The sequence below is a fragment of the Antedon bifida genome, chromosome 1, assembly GCF_963402885.1.
Source record: "Antedon bifida chromosome 1, ecAntBifi1.1, whole genome shotgun sequence".
Classification (NCBI taxonomy): Eukaryota; Metazoa; Echinodermata; class Crinoidea; order Comatulida; family Antedonidae; genus Antedon; species Antedon bifida.
The window spans coordinates 10649632-10676879 of NC_136226.1; the positions used below are offsets into that span (position 1 = coordinate 10649632).

The 27248-nt window shown below is 32.4% G+C and overlaps 1 protein-coding gene across 2 annotated transcripts in view; it reads right to left on the bottom strand.

Moving 5' to 3' along the window:
- The window catches only part of LOC144841910 (coronin-2B-like), a 114115-nt gene that overhangs the window by 17752 nt on the left and 69115 nt on the right, over positions 1–27248 (bottom strand). Inside the window, exons 1-4 of one of the 2 annotated variants that reach the window (XM_078698215.1) lie at positions 12964–13103; positions 7441–7645; positions 1827–1943; positions 1584–1733 (exon numbers count right to left, since the gene is read on the bottom strand). In XM_078698215.1, coding sequence (XP_078554341.1) covers positions 1584–1733; positions 1827–1943; positions 7441–7641 — 468 coding nt within the window. In that variant the 5' untranslated portion in view covers positions 7642–7645; positions 12964–13103. Of the gene's footprint in view, positions 1–1583; positions 1734–1826; positions 1944–7440; positions 7646–12963; positions 13104–27248 lie in introns of those variants that run through there. The other variant, XM_078698207.1, reaches the window with a different exon arrangement.

Consider the following 27248-nt stretch of genomic DNA (forward strand, 5'->3'; position numbering starts at 1 on the left):
ACCAAATTAGATTGCATAATCAACATCAGGATATTAGAATTACTTAACAATAAAAATCTGCAATTTCAAGACCAACAAATATAAAATACCTACCTACCAATACAATAGATATATAATGACCAATTAAATTGTACCAGTCTAATGACGATTAAACTCAAAACATGCCTATTGTTAAATATTATAAAGGTTATTGTATTAATCAACTTTGACCTGTATAATATCTTATTAATTGCTTTGCTGATTATTATTTTAGCTGTATGTGTTATTTTAATTGTAGATTTTATTATTGTTGTCACAAATGTAGGCTGAATATAACGCTGGCATTTAATATCATAAGGGATAGTCCTTGAAAATAACAAGCAACTATATAATACTTTTAATCTGGGTATTCTATTAAAAAATTTAATGAAAATATCTGAAAGCTATCTATTAAATAAAAGAAAATAAATTAAGGAACATAAAATTTATGGTTTCCTTATTTTCTTAACGACACAGATAGTAAAAAAAAAAACCTCATTTGGGATTGATATGATAAAATTCAGCAAACCGTTTGAGTGTTATATCTCTGTGATTAATCACTCAGACTTTATTTCTGTAACGAAGACGATGATGCGATTCTAGATCATGTTACGACTTTCTACATTCTACTAGATTACATGTGTTTTTACAGACCGCCAGAACATATATCAAACTATGATTACAAAGGATCTAAAATATATTACAAGAAACTTATCAACACATCGTCAGTGTTGTTCCAGCTACTGACGACAACAAATCAAAAGAAAAAAATTCCAACTTTTCAAATCACAAAGGAAATTAGTCATTTTTCTTGTGGCTAGACATTGAAATGACCTTTATTGCAAGGGGCTTCTTTGGTTGGTGATGGACACAGCAAACTTAGAACTAAAGAAAAGCATTTTCTATACTTAACTTTGGAAAAGTTTATTGAGGATTTGGAAAAAGCTTGCGGTCATAAGCTAGCTGTCTATTCACTGGTCATGTCTCTAGTTGGTCAGGAAAGAGAGCCAGAAAAAACACAATTTATAATTTCATAACCATGTAGCTAGACTATTTTTTGATTATTAAGGTAGATGTAACATAATTTCTTTAATATCTTGCTGACATGGTTTTTGTTAAACTTGTCACATAAACTGAGTGGGTACTTCTTGCTTTTGAAGCAGAATTGATAATAATGCAGTATCAAATGCTGCATTTCACTCTCTGTCTACACTATCAAACTTGACAAAAAATGTCATGTTACCATATATGGACATGATGTCATCATATCACTACCATATTTGGGAATATCACTACCATATTTGGGCACATCACACTTTTTTTGGCGAACTAGTTCGATAGTGTAGACAGAGCTTAAAGTTTAGATCATGAGATTACTGATGTCTGATATTTTTTTATCCTTTTTGTTCATTGCCTTTTTTCCAGATCCTGACAATGTTTTGAAAATTTTACCTAGGATAAACTTATTTAAACCAATGAAGAGTGAAATTACATTCCCTGTTTAAACTAATTTACAATAAATGCTGCCATCTATAGTTATTTATTTCATCAGTTTGTATACTTACCCTGGAATCATAACCGATACTTGCAATGATGTTCTTGGCCGTTGGATGCCACTCCATGTGAGTTACTTTTCTTGTGTGACCTCGCAACGTTAACTCTGGTTCCGATTGATTTGTTGATATACCACCTTCTGGAATCACCCAAAATTTGATCTATAAAAAAATTATAATAAACATTCTATAAGAGTTTCCAGAAAATGCTACAATTTTGTTATGAAAATTCCAAACGGATATAATTATTCTTACCAGACCATCATCTGAACATGATGCAATTAGATTATCATCAAATGGACTCCATTTAATGTCCAGTACTGGGCCAGAATGACCAACAATCTTTGGGTATGATGCATCAATTCGACCATTCTGAAAATAAACAAAGGAATTGACAATTTACAGTAATAAATAATAGGTAAATTAAAATTAACAATAATCAGTGGGGTCAGAGATCTTTTTACGTTGCAGCCCCAAGTGTATGGAACAGTTTACCAGCAACAGTTAAATGCTCCACTAGTCTGAACAGTTTCAAGACCAACCTGAAGATGTCGCTATTCGCTGATGTACTCGCACGTCGCTAATGCACAAAGCCCCACAAGCTCCACATGGGTGGGGGACACCGGCGCTATACAAGTTTTCATTTATTATTATTATACTGTATAATGTACACTCTTGCACACTGATGATGGGTACAGTATGTATGCCACCTAAAGTTAACTCATATAATAATCAGGCCTGCTGGTTGGTACAGTAGATTAAATCCCTATTATTTGTTTACACTGTCTTGTTATTTACATTATCAAGACCAACTTTAAATGCCCATCGTTTCTAAGAATTCAGACAATCGCGACTCGTATTGAACTTGTGCCAGATTCCACAACCAAGATGATGTATTTCTTTTAATGGGTATCTTTGCAGGATGACAGACAAACACTGTACTTTATTTACTTTAGTATAACCATTGAATGTTCATATACATTCTATTTTTTATACATACGTAACTCCCTCGCCAATTACAGGATGGATAAACTATAATTTATCCTGCTTATAAACAAAGTTTCATTTAAGGAAGTGGCGTTGAAAGAGTTGTGAGTTACAACCCTGACACTAGGTCAGGATTGAACCCTGGATCTTGAGACTGGAAGGCAAGCACGTTACCCACCAAGCTCCAATAAACAACATACAGTATGAGTCAATATAATGTGTACATTAATGTGAAATAATCTTGGAGAAATTCATATTTGTTCAGCTCTATCAAAGCATTAATTTAAGTAACCTTTCACAATATATGTTTAAATTGATGAGGATGAGTTTCTGTGTAAATATTTGCATGTTTGATGCAGCCGATTGTATATGCTGTTGCCTTGGTAACACATTCAAGTGTTCTTGAAAGTGAAATAGATAGTACGTTAGCATTTAACATTAAGAAGTCAACCTCATGTAAAGTATTCATGCAATTTACAGTGTAATGATAATAATGATGAAAATGACAGTAAGGAATGCTGAAAACACACATGTTAAAATAGTTTTTGCTACATATCTGGAGTTTGGGGTAGTCTGCGAAGCTATCACAAGACTGACAGTAAGGTTTAGAGTAAAAATAACTACTAATATCTAATGAGATGATGTGTTGAAAATATTGTGAGTGATGTCGAATTGAATGCGTTCAGCAGAGGCCTAATTTATTTTAAAAAAAAAATATACACTAGGCTTTGTAATTTTATGCACGGTGCTGTGCATTAATAATTATGAACACTATGTCTTAAATTTGATACATTGTTATTACCAATCTAGAGGTTTAATGTAAATCCTGTTAAATCGTCTTTTTATGACATCCCTTGATATTGTGTTCTTGTCAAAACATCACAATCCCATTACTCTTCATCCGTTTGCACTTTCCTAATGAAAAACTTTAATTAGGTTACATTGCAACCAGAGAACAGTGCTTTTACTGTACAACAGTATATGATGTGTTAATGTTCTCACCTGTTCTATGGCAGTGTCTGTAACAACCAGGACGCTATATTATTAGCATTAAGATAGCAGTCAATAAAATATAATGTTCAAAAAATATAATGAACAATATAAAATAGACGTAAAATAGATCTACTACAGTGGTGAATAAATAAAAAGAAATCAAAAGTGTATGCAAAATCCAACTGTAACTTTGGTAATAAAATTTGCTAAATAAAATACACTAGAACTTTAAGGGGACAACCTCGGGACCTAACGAAGTATGCCCTTGAGGGGGTGTCAACTGAATAGTGTTGGTCGTAGAGTCAAAACATACAGTATATTGCTCCTTGTTTGTTTAAAGATAAAGTGTCCCAATTACAGTGGCGTAAGGCAGATGACTAAGGCCCCTGGTTTAGGAACCCGAAGTGGCCATCCAACGCTGGAGGCCTCGGGCATTTTTAGCTTTTTCGACATATTTTAATGCCTGTTATTTTCGTCTTGGCACTACTCATGGGCCCCCATAAGCTCCGGAGCCACTGGGTTTAGCCAGTGAGTGCTCATAGCCGTTACGACACTGCCCCAGTAGGGTTGTCCCTAAAGAGGGTTGCTACTGTAGCAATATTATCATTTTCTAAATAACTGTTTACATCTACTGATGTGCATAGAGAGGATACTGTACTGTTGGTGATGTCACACTAATGATATACGTTTTATAATCAATTGCTTCAGTGGGTCTGTTAATTAACCATTTGTACGTAAAATGATCGATATTCAAAAGTATAAAATTTGCAAGTGAAATTATATGGAATTGAAATTATCTATACTACTGTACATACTTTTTATGATTATTATCTTTTCAAAATTAATAGTAATACAGTACACAGATAAAGAGTACAACTCAGAATTATGGACAATAACCAAAAAACAAGAGGACGAAATTGACTGTTTTCATAGGAAATTATTAAGAAAAATTATAAAAATTAAGTGGCCGTATACAATCAGAAATATAGAACTATATAGCAGAACGAAAGAACTAAAATGGTCAAACATAATAAGGAAAAGAAAATACAAATGGACCGGACATATGCTAAGGCTTCCGATGGACACTCCAGCCAATTAGCGTTGACAGAATCCATTCGAAAAGTTAAAAGACCAGTGGGCAGACCAAAAACTACCTGGATAGGAAACATAAATAAAGAACTCAAAAAAGCAAATACATCGATCGCAAAATTAATGACAGACCATCAGACCACCGAAAGAGAGTCATGGAAACGATTAGCGTACGCAATGTCTACCCAAGACGAATAGCGTAACGGATGATGATGATGACAGTACACAGACACAATGGGTTTTATGGTCTGTGATGAATTGATGATTTTATTATTGAAATTCTATGCAGATTTTGATATCAGTGATATTGGCTATCTTTCAATACATTTTTAAAGATTTTACCAGTATAATTTATCAATTTGCACAGGAAAAAGATATTTTGTAGTGGCATTCATTCATTTATTTCAATTTCCATTAAATTAGATGTTCAACAATACGATTACATTTTTGCTGAAACCGATATCCCTTTGTGGAAAGCATTGTACAACATGCTGTTTTATTACTGTTGAATAAAGTATAGCATACAAAAAATATAAACAAGACAACAGAAGAATTTGAAATCAGGCCTGAAAATCAATAATTTATAAATCTTATGTAATGCGTTCCTTAATCAATTTCTTAAGTTCTGTGTCTACACTATCAAATTAGTTTGACAAAACAAGTGTGATGTGCCAAAGTATGGTAATGATATGACCAAATATGGTAGAATTATGACATCATCATGTCCATATACATGGGCAGATACCAATTGTTTTGTCACATACAGTTTGATAGTATAGACAGAGAGCTTTAAACAAAGCATGTATTAGCTGACATGACCTATTTTGGAAGGGAATCCATTGCATAATTGCCAAGCTGATGATTATCTAGGCGCTTCGGGATATAATTAACACACAAATTAATAATTAGATAAAGAGAGTGACGCCAATCTTACTGCTTAGGTTATTAAAATACTAAAGTGAAGCATTGTTTTATTCAGAACAGTTTCATTGTTAAGATACTGTAAATTAATTTTTTTGGCTTTTATTTAAAATTAAATTCTTGAAATATATCTAATTCATGATTAAGATACTACACAAAACATATCTAAAAATTATAAGATTTTGACAATAAAGTTGACTTGTATCTTGTAAATTACACAGTACTATGTAATCAGTTAATAAATTCCTTTAGAAATTAGACACATTCAGATTTATATAACGCTTCTTGTTTTTCTTGATGTTATTTAAATATTATTATTATACATTACTCATTAATTTTATAATAACCCATAATCTTATTTTAATTTCAATTTTTCACGAGGAATGATTCAATGATATATATTTTTTCTCTGGTTTGGTATTGAAAGAAAGTTTCTGGAAATTTGCGATAAAGTTTAAAAAAAAGTAAATGCTATATTCAGCTGTCAGAATTCTCAATTCTTTTTTTTTTTGGTATTTAAAACTTAAGGTTAGTGTCTGGAAATGTGTGATTATATTTTAACCAGAAAAACGTGTGATAGTAAAGTTGAATGTAAAGTTGAATTTAAAGCTAAATAAAGAAACATGACTAATTATAAGGGGACAGAGATCCAAACCCATAGCCAGGATTTTTACAGAGGGGCTAATTTCTCCACCATTATGAGCTATGCTAGTTAAAAGGACTAGACCTGTTTACCTTACCTTTGCTACTGCTTTCTGGAAAAGAAATTATAATTGAACTCACACATTTTAGACTGGTTAAATTAAACACATTTTTTTGAAACACAACGTCCGATATCTTGTTATATAATTACTATAATTAATGCAACATCATGTCCAATTGTGCAAAATCTAATTGTTTAAGTTAGTGCGTGCTGCTAATGCATTAAAATATTTAATTACACATGTAGCCTATAGCAAAATAAAATCTAAAACAAATTAAAACAAAAGAGACGAGGATACAGCAAATAATGTTGAAATAATCATGGAAGTCCTCTGGCAAATAAATAGTTTTTTTAAAATAGCGATCAAACTAATTAAAAAAAACCCAAACAAACCACAAATAATATTATTCATCCTCCATTGATCTCCTTCTTATGTTTATTAAATGTAATTATAATAGTATGTCTTCTGTGGATATATTATGATAAGTTAATTTGCAGATTTTAAACAAATTCTGTACACAATATAAGTTACTATTAGATAATTCCAACAACATTAAATTATTTATTCTTATTAAATGATAATGTGATGTTTTAGCATTGAGATGAAATATTAAATCATATGACATTTAGTTATGGTTCAGTACCAAGGTGAGTTCAACACATATTTGATGTGTAAATTATAAGTAGTTAAAGATTTACGAAATATGGTTCATCACCATGCATGGAATGATGTCATGTACTGTCAGTGTATACCGTACATTGCACATTTAATACACCTGTAAGGATGTCCAATTAATAAAGATTAGATTACATTAGTAAAATGTAACCATTACCAGACTAGGGATGTCTGAGAATAGGGTTTTCCCATGGATGTCCCAGAATAGGGGTTTCCCCAGGGATGTCCCAGAAGAGGGGTTTTACCAGTGATGTCCCAGAATAGGGGTGTGCCAAAGGAGAGGTTCTATTGTACTTCATTTATAGTATCTGTTGACTCCTGGAATGAGATAGGGCGTATCTTGAGTAGGGGTGTCTCAAAGGAGGGGTTCCACTATATTTCTAGTATCTGTTGACCCCTCAAATGTGGGGTGGTGTTAATGGAGGTGTTCCTTGAATAGAGGTGTCCCTTAATAGGAGTCCCAAAGGAGGTGTTCTACTTGAGATTTAACATATTATTACCTTCTTGAGAGGAATGACAGCAAAAGCACCACCACCAGCAGCATTCAAAACTACTGCCAGGAATTTTGGATTGACAGCGCAAAAGTTGCTGTCGTGTGCGTTGTCGGTTATCTTCAAGCCTTCATAACACTTCTCTTTCTGAAATGGCGAGCCAAAAACATGCCGGAATTTGGACACTCGAACGCCTTTGAATACTGGCATTTTTCTAATGAGAAAAAGTAAAAAGTAAAGTGTGAAATGTTGTACGTGTAAATATTATTAGCAACTTTTCATTTTCACGACATGGGAATGTGACTACCCAGTCATTTCGCACATGCTCATAGGTTCATGAGCGTGTACAGAATGACTTTTGTACGTGACAGGCGCATAGTCTAGCGACACAAAGAATTACAAGAATCAAACCACAAGTTGTACAAACATACTGTAGAAAAAGAAAATATTCTGTATTGAACAGTTAAAAAAAAAATTAACTTAATTTTTATTCTACAAGAACTGTGTTGACAAACGTTATCACAATGCAACTGAAGGAATTGTAAAATGTAAATTCAGATCAATAACTGCTTTAAGTACCTTGTTTTAGAGCTAAAAATAGCAGAGCAATAAGTTATTTTATTTTATTGTTTCAATAAAATCAATTAAAAAAGAATGCTTAATTATCAGTTAGGCTATACAGTACCTCATCAGGTGCATTTAAAGTTCAGTTCTTCTTTTATAAAACAATATTTCAGGATTTGAAAGGTGTCAAAGGACCAATAATAATGATTTATGTAATCGCAGCATGAGACAAGATAAACAATAAAGTTACAATAATACTAATCCTTTTGTGACATAAACTTGTGATGTTTACTTTTAGTTGTTAAAACCTTCTCTTGAGAGACAAAAACCGGTCATAATCCAATGGTTTTAATGCCGTTACTGGTCATTAACTACTCTATACAAAATAATTAAAACTATAAACTATCCTTCGGTTTGAAGAAAACAATTTATTGACCGGGTGGGATACCGTACCGTAAGGATAAACATGCTTCAGCAAGTTCACATCATAACAAGTTTTTAGTTCCAAAGCAAACCAAAATAACGACTGTAAAGGCCTTTATTTTCGTGCGCCCTTTATTTTCGCGATTGAACAACGATGTCATAATAAGTCTTTTAAAACTACCTGTACGGCCAACGAAAATAAAGCGCCTAGCGAAAATGACTAAATTCTCAACCAAATCACAAAAATAAAAAGTCGCTAAATAGTTGGAAATTTAAAATCGCGACCTTTTATTCCGCGTGAAAATAAAGGGCTTTACAGTATATATTTGCAAGGAACATTAATCAATTTTATAGAAAATATCTTAGCTCTTCTATGATTATTTTAATCACATCACAGTGTACTGAATAATATTAAACTTACTTTAAACCATCATTAATATAATCTGAATGTAAATTTATTGCAATTGATTTATGTAAAAAACTCTAAAGAGGTTATTCACCATGCAGATAAAGTATTAAAATTGATCCTTTATTTTCTTTATGTTTAGAATCAGAATACACATAGCTGATTCAATTAATATAAACAAAATGTACACTGTACTGTACTTGATCGATTAAACTATTATGATTTTCAAAATAAATTATAGTACATACAGTATACCAATTTGACTATGTACAGTACTACAGTACATCTTCTGCCACACCTAGCTTGTACTATATACTGCATTTTTTATTTGTTTACAAATGATGCCATACAATTTACTCATTTTTTGCAGATGTTTACAATTGTTAATTGGATGACTAACACGGCGGCATCATGTAGTCTGCTTATGTTTTGTAAGATGAGTTTTGTAATACAGAGATGGATTGCGATTAATAACGCAAACTATACATGGCTTTAGAAGTCTTTGTTGTGATGTTTAGGAAGGAATATTGCTATATCATAGTAGTGGTCACTACAGTACAAATCCACACATTTAAAATAAATTTTAAGCCAAAAAAATTGACCACTCCTTAATTATTATAATGCTGTTTAAAATGATGAGAATACAGTATGTTATATACACAAGGCAGTATGGTAGACATCATGTGCAAGTAATCTGATAATCAATAATCTTGAAACCAATAATCAATCACATCAATCAATACTTTGAAATTGTTCGAACAGTGCAATAATTATCTGAAGGATTGTAATTCTCTTGGCAACGATACAATTAAGATTTGAAATGGAAAACAGAGTTCATTGTTCAAAAAATGAATACAAATTTATCAAAATGCCTTAGAAGTGAAATTAGCCAAATTGATCTAATGAATATTCATGATTTTATAACTGGCGATTTATCTAGCGGCAACATGATTAAGTGGATTATGGGTAAATTACCTGTTGTTCACTGACTGTGGTGAACTGTATTTTATTTTGTTTGTAAGGTAAACCATGTTTTAAAGTTAAATTTCTGCATGTCTTATTTAGCAAGATTCACCTCTATTAAGGAGACACTTTCCTGTGAAATGCACAAGGGTAATACTGTATATGTTTGAACAAGAAGCCCAACCTCTATTCAAGAACAATTCAATCAAGGGACCACTGCTGGATTCCAAGTTGTTCCTTTAATACTATGCCGCCTGAAACTACTGAAAGGAATGGTCATTTTGGGCTTTTATAGTCATCAATACGAGCATCATTAAAAAAAATTTGTATTTACTGCAGCCATAGCGTTAATATTCAAATTACATACTGTATAGTGTATAGATATATACTCTCAGATTACAGACTGTATCAATAGATGCACGACAATAACATTCATTTTTAAATCGTAGTCTGCACCATCAATAGAATCTGATCTGCGTTGTCAATGATGTATCATTATTACAACAATAATAATCATTATATGCTTTCCATAATTTCCGTTTAGTAAAGGAGAGTGTGAATGCATAATGTGCATTGAAATAATAGGATTGAGTGCACGTGAGAAAGAAAACATACTTAATAATAAATCACATTTTTCAAATAGAGCAATAACATGTTGTTTTAAATATTAGGAAATGTCTATACTACATCGTTATATTTTTATATTATTTTATATTTTTGTGAATGGAATAATTTTTGCCTTTTTGTGTATACCTAAATAAAATAAAATTGTATTTTGTGTTGTTTCAACATGAACATTCCATTTATTTCAATATTTTGTTATCAAATCTTTAATAAAATACTATAATTATCAAGCACTATTCTTAACCATTGTAAGGTTTTATTTAAATTAACTACACAAATACCAGTATAAGAGATATCTATCAGATGTGATTCATTTTTTATTGCATATCAAGACAGATACTATTTATACTGTATTTAAAATGGTCAGAATGTCCGGCTGTAAAATAGTTAACTGTACGGGGCAAAAAAAAACCAAACACGTGATAATACAGAAGTACACCCATAGCTTTAATAGGATATGAATATTTCTACTCAGCATCAACTACAAACTTTATAATCATTCATCCTCAAAGTCATATCCTGCCATACCCTCTTGGCCTAGTACAGTAGAAGTGTACTTTTGAAAAAATTAATATATTGTATACTGTAGATCATCATTTTGACAGAATCCCAGTTCTACTAACTAATATGAGTCTATTGGTAACAGTTAAATAAATTGTTTATAGTATCTCCCATTGTTTAGCTACATCTACACTTGAATGTTTGTAGTAATGAATACACCTGAAATTGAATGTGAACGTGACAATGAGCAAATTGATAGTATAGCATCAACAAAACAAACCCTCATCATCACAAAAGATAAATTTCTTTGTTTACTCTCAAAATAGTATCATTATCCTATTATTATTATTATATCATATAATAATAATTTTTCAATGCCAAAAAACATGGCTTAAATCATATACTGTTGCCCACACACAGGCTGTCATTAAAATAAATATGGAGCTTTAGTAATTATTATAATTTTTAACAATTTTTTTTGTATACGTGCGGTTTAGAAAAGTGAGTAAGGTGTTAAATTCAACAACACCCTACACGCTTTAATGGATTTCTTTCAGAATAATATGCATGAATGAATATGTAATCATAATTATACTTTGAATTGGTTTACACATGATGAATACCATTGAACAAACAGTGCATTCAAAAGGAACAAATTTGGGAGATGTACCTTGTTTATACCCTTACAATACCAACTGATAGTGTACATTACAAAAGCTCTTTGAAATGAATTGTATTAAGGAAAGAACATACACTGTTACAAACTAAATTATCAAATATACACAGTTACAAACTAAATTGTCAAATCAAGATCTTTAAAATATACCGTATAATGATCAATGTGTTTTGGGAGTTTTTCGTTACCTGACTGTCCAGTTGGACCACAGCATACACAGGTAATAAGGGTATTGGACATTGCTTCAGGTGTGGATGATCCAGGGGTTTTGGATTGATCTTGGGTACGCACTCACTTGACAGCTTAAATGATGTTATATAACTACTTGTTGATATCTATTTTATACATTATGTTAACAACTCTGAGTCGTCCACTGCGCTTTGTCAACTAAATATATTAAGGCAGGGCTATGGCAACAATACAGAAAATGAATTTAAACCAACAAACCCTTCCGTAGTGTTATTTATTAATTCAAAATTGTGACTAAAAATAACAGTTTGACTGCAACCTCTCAATCAAAAGGTAAAGATAAGGTTAAGAAAACAGTTGGACAAAAGATTTTACAACAATACACGGACAACCCTCTGGAGAGGTTTTTTTTAAATTAAATAATTTTATACAAAAACATGTAGAGAAAGCCTTTTGAAATCATAAATAATCGTAAATAATTATTTTTAAAAAGAAGATAGAGTTACTGTGCTGTCATTAAAACCACACCTAAAACAAATTTAGTGGGCATAAATAAATTGTTCACATTCGATTTGTGAGCGCAATTTTAAAGTTAAGATTATTCAATAATTTGTAAGGAATGCCGTTAGATAGCCTTTTGATCATGATGTTTTTATTCACCATCGTTGTTTTAGGTAGCGGCGTTCTAAACAAAAATATTTATCGGGACAAAAATAAACAAATTTCAAACTGACATGGTAAACAATTTGAAAAAGTCACGTAAATAAGCGCAAATACAAACTGTGCATAAACATAAACGATCAAACTAAGTAAATAAATTAATAATTCTAATGTGGAACTGTAGTTTCTTGGTGTGATATACAACATTCCTCCTAAGCACATGAGGTTAAATCTGCCAGGCTGTATGTGTGTCCAACCGGTTTTTGGTGTTCCATAGATATTGTATGTGGCCGACCTGACCACCGGTCTGACCACACTCCCCCCGGCCTACAATTACGTTATCCTACTGACTAAGTACTTTACTGTCTTGTCCTTGCAGATGAGATGTGAAAGTGATGTTGAAACCTTAGCCTAGCTAGCCTAGGCTACTACTTAGACTATATTCTAGGCAAACTAAGCCTATAATACACATGGTTTCGGTTGCCATTAAAATGAATCAAAAACTACGAAAATAAAAATAACTTACCATACGTCTAAAATAAATAATCAGGGATCAATTGTATATATCGATAATGGTATATACAAACTATATCTAATAACATGGAAAGTAAATTGATATACAATAAATCGAACCTTCTCAGTCAGTCCGTGTTTTTTGCAACCAAATCAAACATTTCATGCTTGAATAGTTTAACCTCTCACCTCGTTATCCAGGGACTGCTGTAAATGAGGGCGCTACTAATGTTAAATTAGAAATGAGAGGGTCAATAACTTTGCGTTCACAATCAACATAAAATAAATATGACATGAATTATAGTCGTATCAAAGTGAATAATTGATATCAATTGTATTCAATCTATCAACCGATGGATACCACTTATATTAGAAAATATATTAACAAATAAATCCGTTGTCACATGCAACACTTTGTATGCCTGTCTATCAATCTGTTGTTTCGACACGAAAAGTCTATCAATGTCATGACCACACCATTACTGACTCTCACAACCGAGAAAACATATATATATATATATATATATATATATATATATATAAAAGCAAACAAAGGGGGGAAAACCCCCAAAAACAAACAAACGGGAAAGCAAATCTAAATAAAAAAAATCATCAAAAAAAAATCATTCAGATCAATTATTCCCTCCACTCATTTCTATGTCCATTGCTTACGGATCAATAAATAAATGTAATGGAATTGAATGGTCTACAGTAATTTTATTTTATTTTTATTTATTTCATACTCATCCAACAGCGAGCACAAACTCGCCAATTACAGGATGAGATAAACTATTATATAGTTTATCATGCTTATGAGTCTCATTTGAGGCTTAGGGAGTGGAGTTGAAAAAGAGTTACAACCCTGGCACTTGGGATTGGAAGGCAAGCACGTTAACCACCAAGCTACAGCTCCACTACTACTAATGGAAAAATTGTTAAACAATAATGCCATGTTCTACCAAATAATTTTCAGGCGCATACATTGGCAAGGAATCTGAAAACTGCTAGTTGTAATTAGGAATTCGTACAATACTCGCATTAATTTTACCATTCTAGCAGTGACGTCATAATGTCTAAAATTGGCCACGGTATAATACTTCATGTTTTGTCTCATTAACACTTGTTACTTTCTTCATTTCATTTAATTTCATCGTACTAATAAACAATGCTTGATAGGTAATCTGAATGATTGTCATACAATATACAGGGTCATTGGCGTCATCAACCTCATAAGATTAATAATTCTATCATCGTTATTCTCATCAACGTATACGTCATCAATCGTCATTCCCTTTATCTACTTAAAGACGATAATGGCCCAAACTTTTCTAGCTTAAAGATTTGACAAAATGCAATTACTTAGCGCATAAACGAATTATACAATTATCATTATTATCAATCTACTAAAAAAAATGGAGTTATTAATAGGCTATAAAATAATGAAGGCCTACTGTTTATAAGACAATATGGGCTTTATATTTTATATAATAAATTGCAACAGCATAAACGAATTATGTTAAAATGTTAGTCCTCAAGCTTAATTGGAAACTGAGGAAATTCAGGTTAGGCCCTCCACGGACCCACGGCAGCAAGCTACCAGATCTGATCAGCACACCGGGAGACGATCCCCTACTCTTTTCGAATAGTGTACCAAGGTCTTTAACGTGCACTGTTAAGTACACGGGAGCAACGGCTTTGCATCCCATCCGAAGGATGAGGCAATAAGAGTAAAGCATCTTGCCTAAGGATACAGTTAGTATGGTACAGAGAGGTTCGAACTCATGCCTATCACATGCTAGTCCGATACTACTATCATTACACCATCACTCTCCGGTATACAGCAGCCGCCGCTATTTCTAGACGGTCTCCCATCCAGAACGCAACCGGGCCCACGTTGAGACACTTGGATAGAGGTACTCGTTTACGCCGGTATGGTGTCCCCTAAATAGAGGGGGTTTCCGATGGAAGGGATTCTGCTGTCATTTTCTTTTCAAATGTTTATTCTTTTTCGTATTTATATGGTGTTTTATTAATTTTGTAATATCATCATTGTGTAAAAACAATCAATGTTGATTGAACGAGTGAATAAAACATAAAGTATTTTATAATAATCATTCTGTAGCTTTACAACAAAAAGCATTCTTATAAATACGTATAAGGCATACATTGCCAACCTACACGTGCAGACACGTACTGTGTGCGTAGAATCAATTTAATTCTAACGATTTAATGGGCCACTTGATATAATACTTTCAGTGTAGGCCTAATTAAGTTTTTGATATTGTAACGAAAATCTGTTTCATATTGATGGATGATGGAAGAGTTTCGACAATTCTAGTGATTACAATACGCTGCTTCAATCAATTTCCCATTTCGTCGCAGACAGATTTGATGATTGAATTTCAAGTTTTCTATTATAATGACAAATGTTTGATATTAGTTTTCACACACTATTCGTATAACGTATTGGTTATTTTTGTTTATTATTTAAGATCTTTTATTTCTATTATAAGTACAGTTAGAACACCTCCTTCGGGATACCCTCTCCCCAGAGGACACCACTAACAAGAGGACATGTGATCAAGTCTATTCAGGACAATTCTGTTAAGGGGGGTTTTGGTTCTACTGTACCACTTTGAGTCTATAGGCCGCCGCTTCGTTCGTCTTTCAATTTCAGATTTATATTGGTATAGGGCCTAGTTACCCAACATAGATTTATTTAACAACATCTTTATACAGGATTACACAATCAGGTAAAAGAAAACCTGTTATGCATTGTGGTCCTGTCTTGAATACAAAAAAAATAGAAACAAAAATGTTTAGTTTTGTGAGAGAAAAAATGAGATCGATATCTAGCTTTGAATAAAGCAATTGTTGGGGAATATTTAATTTCAGTTGCCATCTGATTATAGTACGGTACGTTATACTCGGATCTTCTTGAAAAGAAATTCAATTCAAATTTTACAATTTTCACAGAAGCATTTCTGTTTTAAATGATAAACTATGAAGGTGTGCATGAATGGATAAGATGACGATCAATGTTTATGAAACATCTTACAAATGTGTACTTTTTATGGAATACTCCGCAGCTTCTTAAGAGACGAGATTAAAGGATAATATTGATGTCTACACATTAATATGACACACACTGTGTTCGTTTTTCTCATATTTAATGCAAAATTATGCCTATAATGAATAATGCCGAGGATTAGCACGAAGGGCTGTTGTCAAGGCACGCAATCAATTTTTTGTTAATATCATATTTTTGGTTTTTAATTTCGGCAACAGTTTTATGTAATAATAGAATAGAGAGATTTTACAGTATATATAATTTTGTACAATTATGGTAAAGTCTGTGACACAGGAAACATGTCTTATAATTAAAAAATCACTTTAACATAACACATGTGATATTGTATTACACAATATTCCATGCTACTCTTGACATTATATTATGCCAGAGATGGAGATAAGACGGAATTGTGTGGATTACTAGATGCAATGACACAGCGTCATTTACAATGAAAAAGTTGATTCAACAGACTAAATTACGTATCTATGGAAACAGTAAACAGTGACCGAGTGGCAATCATCTTCAGTTTATTAACATTGAAAAATCTCAACTGTTAGGTAAATACACCATGTTACGATATTGCACTTATGATGTCAATTGACCTCGCACTGCAATTAACGAAGACGGATTGTAATGAACATTAAATGTAACACTTGATAGTGTAAGAAACTAAAATGTTGCACACAATGTAATTAAAATGAATAATTTAATGATAATGAGCGAATTAAATTAGACTTAATGATAGGCCCAGGCCTAACAGCCATTTCATTTTTTTATATTACTGTATATTTTAAATGAATGTTAATGATTATTAGCAATTATATCCGCAGGAGCATTGCTAAAACGCTGGTTAATTAAGACTATAATAGGCCTACACGAACCAAAATGATTTTTGCAACTTGCATGCATGATAAAAGATATAGTGATTGATGATAATAAAGTAACATCAACTACTCGTTGTTTGGGAATTATAGATGAAAACATTTAATAAATGTGAATGTCGTGCATTATTCGCATTGATAATTTTTTTTTTGCTGACTTGCGTACTCGATAAATATTAGTCTAGTGATCGATTGTTAATTTTATGATTCGGTAAATGAAATATGTGATTGGCGTTTATTATGGCTGTCAATGGCAATAACACACACCACGTGACGAATTACTTGACCAGGATTGACAGTCAGGGAATCCAGTTAATCACAAATGCAAGCGCTATGTATCTCGCCGGATGAATTTTACCAAATCCCTTCAGTCAGAGAGAATTGGTCTCGTAATTGACTTGCTCCTTCGAACTGTACTTTACTCCAGCACTTAGCGTTGACATAACGGCACACACGAACGACGATTCAGTGACTCACCGCGAGTTTGTGAAATCAATAATTATTCAAGGTAGGTAGAATTTTGTTTATGTGCGTTATAATCCTTTTTTTGTAATGATTATTAATATCAACATCATCCTTAACATCATCATGACATCATCATCATTATCATCATCCCATCATCATCCCATCAACACAATAATTAGTATATGTCGTATGTATCAAGGTCATTATCATCACCGTAAGCACAATCATCATCTTTCCATCTTCATGAAAACATTCATCAATTTCCTTATCATAATCATCATCCATATCATCATCACATCATCACAATAATTAGGCCTATATTTATATCGTATTTATCAAGGTCATCATCAGCATCACCGTCAGCACAATCATCATCCTTCCACCTTCATGAAAACATTCATCTGTCACTTTCCCTTATCATCATAATCATAATCATCTTCCATATCAACATCATCATCCCATCATCATTATAATTAGGCCTATATTTATATCGTATTTATCAAGGTCATTACCACCGTCAGCACTATCATCATCCTTCCATCTTCATGAAAACAGTCATCACTTTCCCTTATCATCATAATCATCATCCATATCAACACCATCATAACATCATCATCTTCATCATCACACCATTATCTTCATCATCACACCATTATCTTCATCATCACATCATCACACCATCATCTATTATCTTCATCATCACATCATCATCTTCATCAACATCATCACCCCATCATCTTCTTCATCCTCAGATCATCATCTTCATCATCACACCATCATCTTCATCATCATCAGATCATCATCTTCATCATCACACCATCATCATCATCTTTATCATCAGATCATCATCTTCATCATCACTCCATCATCTTCATCATCATTACCTCAACATCTTCATCACCACACCATCGGCTTCATTATATTAATATCATCCTCATCTTTATAGCCAGAACAATGCCATCGTTTTATCCATTACTGTATATGATTTGCGCGTCATTTTCTCACAATATTATAGTATGAGCATGATTATAGACATACAGTATAAAATGTGAAACTGCTCAAGTGACCATCCATATGAGTTTACCTATCACCCCTGCTCTGGTTATGATCATTCTTCAACAATAAATTGTACTTTTAAAAAGATGTTTTTCCCCTTCTTGTTCTTCCAATTGATACCAATAATCCTGTTGTCAGTTAACATATATTGGGTTTAAATTGTACACAGTATAAACAAATGATGTAAACTGGGCCTACATATTGATTGATATTAATAATATTCATCACTGTCGTGCCGAGTCGTCATGCAGTAAATTAGCTCTATCTTTCAATATGCTTGGATGAGTTTTGTTCATTAATTAAAAGACTTATTATAAGTGGATTATTTGATTCATTATATTCATTAATAAGCTACGTTGACGTACCGTATAATTGGTTGTTTTAAAACAAGCGAACTAATTACTGTATTTGTTTTCTGGTTAGATTCCTCTTTTAACGCAGCCATTAACTGGAAAATAAAAAAATTGTTAATAAATTTGTCAATATTGAAAAAAAAAAAAACACCAACTCAAATCTAGTACGGTGTAACACGTTAATTAAAAACACATTTTTGAGCGTCAGTATAGAACATCAAACTTTTAAACTGTTTTAAAGCTAGGATATGACTATATTTATATTAGCGACTGGATTAAAATAATTGAACATGTTCTGTATGGACACAGCTTTAAGGAACAATACGGACAGGCTGTTTATTCATCTGTTCATCCAATCAATACACGACAGACAGATATTTCAGATTTTGTTCACTTTTTATGAGTGGCACCCAAAATGACAATAAAACAAGTCTGTATATTCTCACGTACTCGTTCGCGAAACAGGTGTTGTTCCACATAAAAAACGTTATGTCTATATAGTTTCATTAATTAGTACATCTGCATCTACTCTTTCTAATGTTTCCATGTTTTAGCAGCTAAATAACTAAGCCCAAAGAACATTAATATCGTATTTAAATAATAGCAATAATAATGAAGATTTATATATAGCGCCATATCCGCAACAATAGCGATCATATTGTACTGTAGACGTAGATGTTAAACCTTTTCAACAACATTCTACTCTAATAAGGGTCCTCTCATGTCGGTGCTGCAAACTACGATGCTATTTCTTCATGAAAGTGGCTGTGTGTGAGCTAGTACACCCAAAACCCTTCTCTCGAAAGATGTACTAGATTCTTTAAAGTGCACACTACAATTTTGTGTACACTGACGTACCATGAATAAGGCCTTATTCGAGAAGACTCGTTACCACCAGAATGGGGCAAGCCCCGAATCCCTGCCATAAGAAAGGATTACGGATACATCCTTAACCGCTCTGTCACTCCTTCAACTTAACTTTAAAACAAAATCTGCACGACGTTTTCTAAGTTTACTTGTTTCGTGTTTAGCTATGGATACGGTTACATTTTATTAATTGTTATGGTATTCCAAAATTAATTAATAGTTATCAACATGTAAAAATAAAGAAACAATAGAACAGAATTATCAACTAATTAAAATATAAACCCATATCGTTATTACAATCAAGATTAGAAGTAATTTATACTTGACACTAAAGACAAAAGAGAAGAAAAACATTGAACAACAACATTTAAATCATAATGTTCATTGCATAGTAAGCAACATACTCATTATTGAAGGAAGGTAATCTTTGGAGTTGGCTACATTCGTAACATTTAGAAACAATTCAATTTAATTCATTTCCAGAAACAGAACTCAATTTTTATCCAAGCCAAAAGTTAATCAAATGTCACAAGTTCATTTCAGTAAAAAAAATCAATACAGTACTTTTGAATAAATAATAAAATTAATGACATTGAAAGAAAATGATGTTTTAGCTAAAAATAGAATATAGATTGCTTATTCTAATGAGGTTTGCCTTTATAGTGTTATCAGCAAAACTAGTAGAATTACTCATCAGAAATATAAAAAAAACCCATCAAACTGAGAATGTTTCGTGTAACTATAAGTGTCAGTCGTAAGATTATCAAGATATCTTGTATGCCGCCGCCGGTGATGCAACAAATCAACGGCAACATTAAGCAAATGCAATTTTCTATTAATTTTCATAAAACGTGACTTACCTTGATATGTTCAATAAACGAAAAAGTTCATCTTAAAAAAAAAATAAAATAACAAACCTGGATTTCTATAGAAACATTACTGATTGGTAAAAGTAATAATTTGTCTATGAGGAGACGCAATTCAAAGTAATTTTCAAGATTAGTTTGTATCTAAATATCAATAACTTAATTTGAAATATTTATTAAGGAGAAATTGATTTTTTTTTCAAATCAAGATTTCTACTCCAATACAAACAAAAAAGGAAAGAAAAAGATTGGGAAGTCTGGCGAAGTATATGATCATAAAGATTTTTTGACGCATTTTAAAAAATATTATCACAAGTGCCTATAGAGGTACAATGTGCCTGTTTGATGAATGAGTTAGCAAAACGTACGACATTCTCCACTCAAGTTACAAATAAAAGTCTTATATCGTCTTGTTCGTCGACAAAAGGTATATACAACCATTTCAACTGAAATTGCTTTTGAGATTTAATGCCTGTTTGATCAATACTTTGAAAAGTTTTTTGGAAAAACAGATTTATTGTTCATATGACTTGAGCCATTATTTATTTATTTAAAATTCTTTATAATCGACGTGTATTTGAAACTGTAAATCTTTTGAACAAATTGGAAATGTGTTGCATCTTAATTTCCACAACTTCGACGAGGACAAATTATCTTGAAAAGGTTAAATATTGAATCTGTTAGATAAGTTTCAGCAGTAATTGGTTACTAAGTACTAAGTAAAGTATCTGGCTTATTGATTAGAATTTTAATCGTCCAAAACACGCCACCTATCGACAATAAACTTGTTTTTAGAGGAATAAACCACGTAGCAGGTTTTGCATTACATTGTTCAAATGTACATAGTTACCAGTATTAAAGCTGGCCGTGCTTTATCGGCAAATTACTATAAGTTATATGATTCTAGATATCGAATCACACTTTGATTCATGTAATTTGGATGACGCCATACTATGAAAGTGTAGACAATTACGACAGAGACAATTTGAAACGGTTTGTCTGTTTGGAGATATGCATGTTAAACGCAGTATCTGAATGTAACATAAAAACAGATTATAACGGTAATTGTTTACTCCATGAGATGGTTAACCGATTCTCAATATAACTGTCATTTGTTCAATGGGGCAATTTTGTGATGACAGCTATTGATGTTTGACGTATAAAACGCCTGTATCATACCCTCAAACATTTAATATCTACCATGATCTACCATGATATAGGCACATGTGAACACACGAGATGGTGCATCACAGAATCTGCCTTTGCTACCGGACAAATGTTGCCATATGTGATGTGAAGATAGCACTGAGAATCGGATGAGATGATGAGGTTACATCAAAACGTGAAGTTATTAAACAATCATCATCAAACGTAAAACAAGATAACAATATTCATTCTAATGAAACAATACAAGAAAAGGCATGTACAAATATTACCTTAGATATTTGAAAATGATGCTCAAAAGCATTTGCAAGCTATCAATTGCAAATTAAAAGTAGCCCATCATCTGATGAAAGAAAATAAAAAAATAATAATCTTGAGCCGCATGGGAAAACTGGTTCTTTAATAAAAGTGTATTACCGACGTCAAAATAAAAAAACAAATTTGAAATAAATAAAGTAGAGTACTATATTTTCTGGCAAATATAGAACAAGCACATTTCGAAATGAAAAATGATCGTTAAATCAAGCAAGATAACTAGTGCTATGTTAGCTATTCCAGACAAGGGGTGAATAAGATACATCGCTGTGATAAATTGCATCTGAAGTTTTATGTTTTAAAAATTGCCTATGAAGTTATATAGAATGACGTTGATCGATATTCAATCCGTATATAAATTGGAACTCACGGGTGATTTCTTCTAAATAGATCATATGTGATGTAATATATGTCACAAAAATGTGTTATACCAAACAAAAATGCATGGTATGGTATTAGTTTTATTTATATATTCGAGTACTGTCTGCCTTTCCGTACTATTTTATGTACAGCAATTTGCCAAATTACATATAATTTGCGTAAAATGAGATTTGTACATTGGCATGGCTGCTTCGACTTGAATACGAACATAATCACACGCACCGGAAATCATTCTCGGTTTTATTAGTACATTGAGTCGAAATCCAAAGAATGTCCCATGGGTTTAACGTATTCTATGAAAAAAAGAAAGGAAAAAAATCAGCAAGTACTGACCAACCAAAATTAGCTATTACTTTTATTTGCGCTTAAACTGACAAAACGAAGTTCAATATCAAAGTTTTAAAATTATTTTTTTTTAAAGCAAACGATTTATATAATGCAGTGCTACGGACGGACGAGTGTACATTTCAATATTCATCAAAGTGGATGAATATATAAATAATGTTAATTGTAATCGTAATAAAATAACCCGCAGACGATAACAATACGCTTTTCACCGTAAGATATATAGGCCTAATTATTGCTTTTATACTTTTATCTTATGATGTTTACTTTAATTGAAAACGATCATGAGGCCATCAGAATCAAGCACGTCTGACATGGAGTATTTGAGTAATGACCTAAGCGCATTAATGTTTAGTTTGGTATTCAGAAAATACAGTGAAATTATCGAACCTAAAAAAAAAAATGCATTAGCCTATTCTTAATGCATTTCAGGTTAATAACCTAAATTAAAAGCATAAACTTAGCAATGTTTAGTTAAAATCCTGCCAGGATGTGAGATACTCGTAAGATATCAATGAGTTTCAGTGTTTGTCAGAAACACCTCATCATCAACACTAATGCATTCATGTGCAATCACATCGATTATATGGCGGCGGCACATCATTAAAGAACAGGGTTATCTTAATAATTACCTGCATTATTTGACATATCGTGTCGAGAGTTTTGTAAGTTGAGTACATTGAACCTCATCTATCATTTGTTTTGTATCACAAGTCATTGGACTTACAAATATATCTAGACATGGCTGTAACATGAAAGGTCTATTTGACTCACGGACAAAATGTACCGCAAATCACTATTACGTCATCAATTCATTGCGCAACATTTTTAACAGTGGGAAAATTAATCGGGCAGTGCGAAGCCTGTACATATTTTACAGTATCATGTAATAATCATTTATTGCAACTACACATTTATAACAAACGAACGGTGGGATATGCCCGGGATGCAATTTGATAGCTCAATTCTTACGTCACACCTTATGGATATGACTAATGAATATTCATGTTTATTTTGTGACGTTTCATGAGGGGTCCCCAACTTATGTACGAAAAGAAATATCGCGCCCGGGATAGCGATAATAGTTTGATACGCACTGGAATGACTGGAAACCCGAATCGACTTCTCCACCAGGATTTTGCCAAAGTTGCGCTTCACTCCACTGCATGTTAAATACATTTAGTATATTTATTTTAATAGTACGGTACGGATTTTTTTTTAAATTACAGAAAGTCCAAATTCTGTGCTAAATCGTATCAATAAGTTTGTTGCAATATGTAATTCTCTTGTTTTTTAATGCCACAATTAAATGTATTTATGCTGAAAGCTCAATTCATAAATTTTCAAATTAAGGATCATTTCGAAATAAAAACGCCCACAAACGGAAATTAATTTAAAAATTTCAAATCCAAGAGATTGTTTAAAGTGTTTATTGTGAAATTGAATAAATGCAACGTTCTTATTCTAGTGCTCGTAAGATTAGATGAATTCTAAAAGTTTTAAATTCCTTTAAAACAATTGTATTCGTTTTATTTTGATCGCGTCTGTCTTCGCCTACGCGTTGTCGAATAAACCTAAATAAACAGAGAGAGAGAACGTAATGTTATAACAAAACCTCTTAATTGTACATACTGTACCTTAGAGTGCCTCGGCTAAGGTGTAAATGTGCTAGATATTCTCGTTAACATTAGTCTAAACATTATTACTAAAAGTGTTTTTCCATTTGGTAGCCTACTTTTCCTGACGATCCATTACTATGTCCAACATTCTGCTAATTACACGTTATTTATAGTCAGCCTTCCGTTTAATAAATCACAAGAACATCATTTTAAAAAGTAATTATTAAAAAAGAAAAAAAAGAGCAGGCCTATGGGTTTTTATTTGAATGATATATAAATATTCAAATTAGATTGGTTGTGTACTATACACAAATTATAATATAAATACATGAAGCGCTCAAAAAACTGAGTTAAATATCTTGGCGGAATGCAGACAGCCAACAGGGTGCACTATTTAATATTTCGGTCAATATTAAGATATAAATTGATCGATTTTAATTGGTGACGTCATGAATGTATCGATTTTCTGAAATAGCAATTGGCAAGATCATATTTTCTAAAACAATATTATTTAAAATAGAAAGATACTTGAAGGGTGCACCGTATCGTACAAACTTGCATCAAACATAAGAACAGCACTTGGCCAATTATTTGCAAGTGTTGTTCCACGTGACAAAACGAACACATCATTGACAATTGATAAAGCTCTATCTAACTATAAACTTACAACATTATTTATTAATTTAAATAAAAATTATATCAAAACATTGCTCATTTGATAATTTGTGGCATTTGTCTTAAGCTCTCTCTTTACACTATCAAACTTTATGTGACAAAAAATGTGACGTGCCCATGGACATGATGATGTCATTATATCATATTTTGGGTACATCGCACTGTCTACACTATCAAACTACTTTGATATGGTAGTGATATAGCCTACCTAACTTTGGTAGTGATATGATAAAAATAAAAAAAAAGAGTTGGTCCTATAAAACGTTTTAATTGCACACGAGGTGTTTAAACTCTCTACATTATCACCGTGTCCATACGAAACAAACCATCACTTGAAAATCTAGCCAAATGCTATCTGTAATCAGCAAATTGACATTCGAACCCCCAGTTAATATAAATTTATTGCGTAAAATAGTGGTGTATAAAAATAACAGTAGTGTTGTTAATGTGTACATGTATAGTCTAGTAATGTACCAAGACTTACTGAAGAGAGAAAAACCATAAATCTCAATTAAACAAACTGCCACTAGCAGGTCGACATAATAACAGTTTAGAATATGTGGACAAACTGAGAATTATTATGTTTTCACACAATGCATTAACGTTGGTTTTGTATATATACTGCTGAATTTATCTTATGTATATTTATACTGACTCCTAGAAAGGTTAAACACCCATGCTGCTTCATAGCTTTTAAGTCTATCAGGCTATATATTTCCCTACCCGTCCGTAAGGATCAAATTAATAAATTGATTTTGTTTGCTCCCTAATCAGAGCGAGTTTCAAATTAAAAAGTATAGGCCTAAAGGCCCATTTACACTAGGGCGATAACGATCGACGATAACAAGATAAATATGCATTTTTTCATACCTAAAACAAAAGAATTTTAACAAATTTTCCTCCTAGAACTATAAGATTATCATCTAGGCTGCTTTTGATGAAAATAATATTTTCACACGTCCAATCAAATGACGTCATGATTAGTAAGAGCAGTAACATCGTGACAATACAACAATGTTATTGTATTTATTGATCATGACGTCATTTGATTGGAATTTAAGAATACTTTGGTGGTTCCGAACTTAACACATCTATAATTCTATCTAAAGCAGACTTAAATCCTCTATTACTTTGTTTTCTTACTGAATCTTAATTGTTTTACTTTCAAATTTTAAGAAGTGCGGGATTAGGCGATCAGCTATAATGACTTTTCGACTCGATTGCTGCTATTTTAAAAAACAAATACAAATAAATTAACAGGCGAATTTATAGGTATCTTCTTAATTATATACTTGTTAATAACTCTATGTTTAGACTATACACAGTTAAACTCAGATTAACCCGTTTTGTTCAGGTCTTTTATGTTTGTAGGTTGTGTCACGTAAAGTGAAACACATTCGAATTTAATGTTCTACGGCTAATGTTGATTGGCGACGTCACATTTCTGTCAAATTATTAAAAACATGGTGGGATCAACGATGTATTTGTCGTATTATTACGTCACAACCAACGGTTCGTTTACAAGTTAATTGCCAACTCATGCGATACAGCTATATAATGTCCACTTTTGAAAATTTATCATGACAAGCCGTGCTTTTAAAATAAATCCTTTCCTCTCTTACACGATTTAATGTAAGAAAAAATGATATGATCAGTGAACTGGAAATTAAAACTCCGTATTTTTAAGCATACGTCTATCCTATCATTACCATGCATAATTCATATACTTTTCAATATTATCTCTTTAAAATAGTCATTTATAAAATAAATGACAAAGAATAATTAATAAAAGTGGGTGAATCCCATAAAAAAACTTTGCGAATGTTCTGAGCTGAGAGCAGAAACAATTTATTACATTAAATGATGATTTGTTCACGTTTGTTTCGAACACCAATCCACGACATGGACACAAAGCGTGTGACTATGGACACGTAGCGTGTGACTATGGACACGTAGCGTGTGACTATGGACACGTAGCGTGTGACTATGGACACGTAGCGTGTGACTATGGACACGTAGCGTGTGACTTTGGACACATATCGTGTGACTATATGGACACATAGCGTGTGACTATGGACACATAGCGTGTGACTATATGGACACATAGGTGTGACTTTATGGACACATAGGTGTGACTATGGACAGATAGCGTGTGACTATGGACACATAGCGTGTGACTATGGTCACATAGCGTGTGACTATGGTCACACATCGTGTGGCATAGACACATAGCGTGTG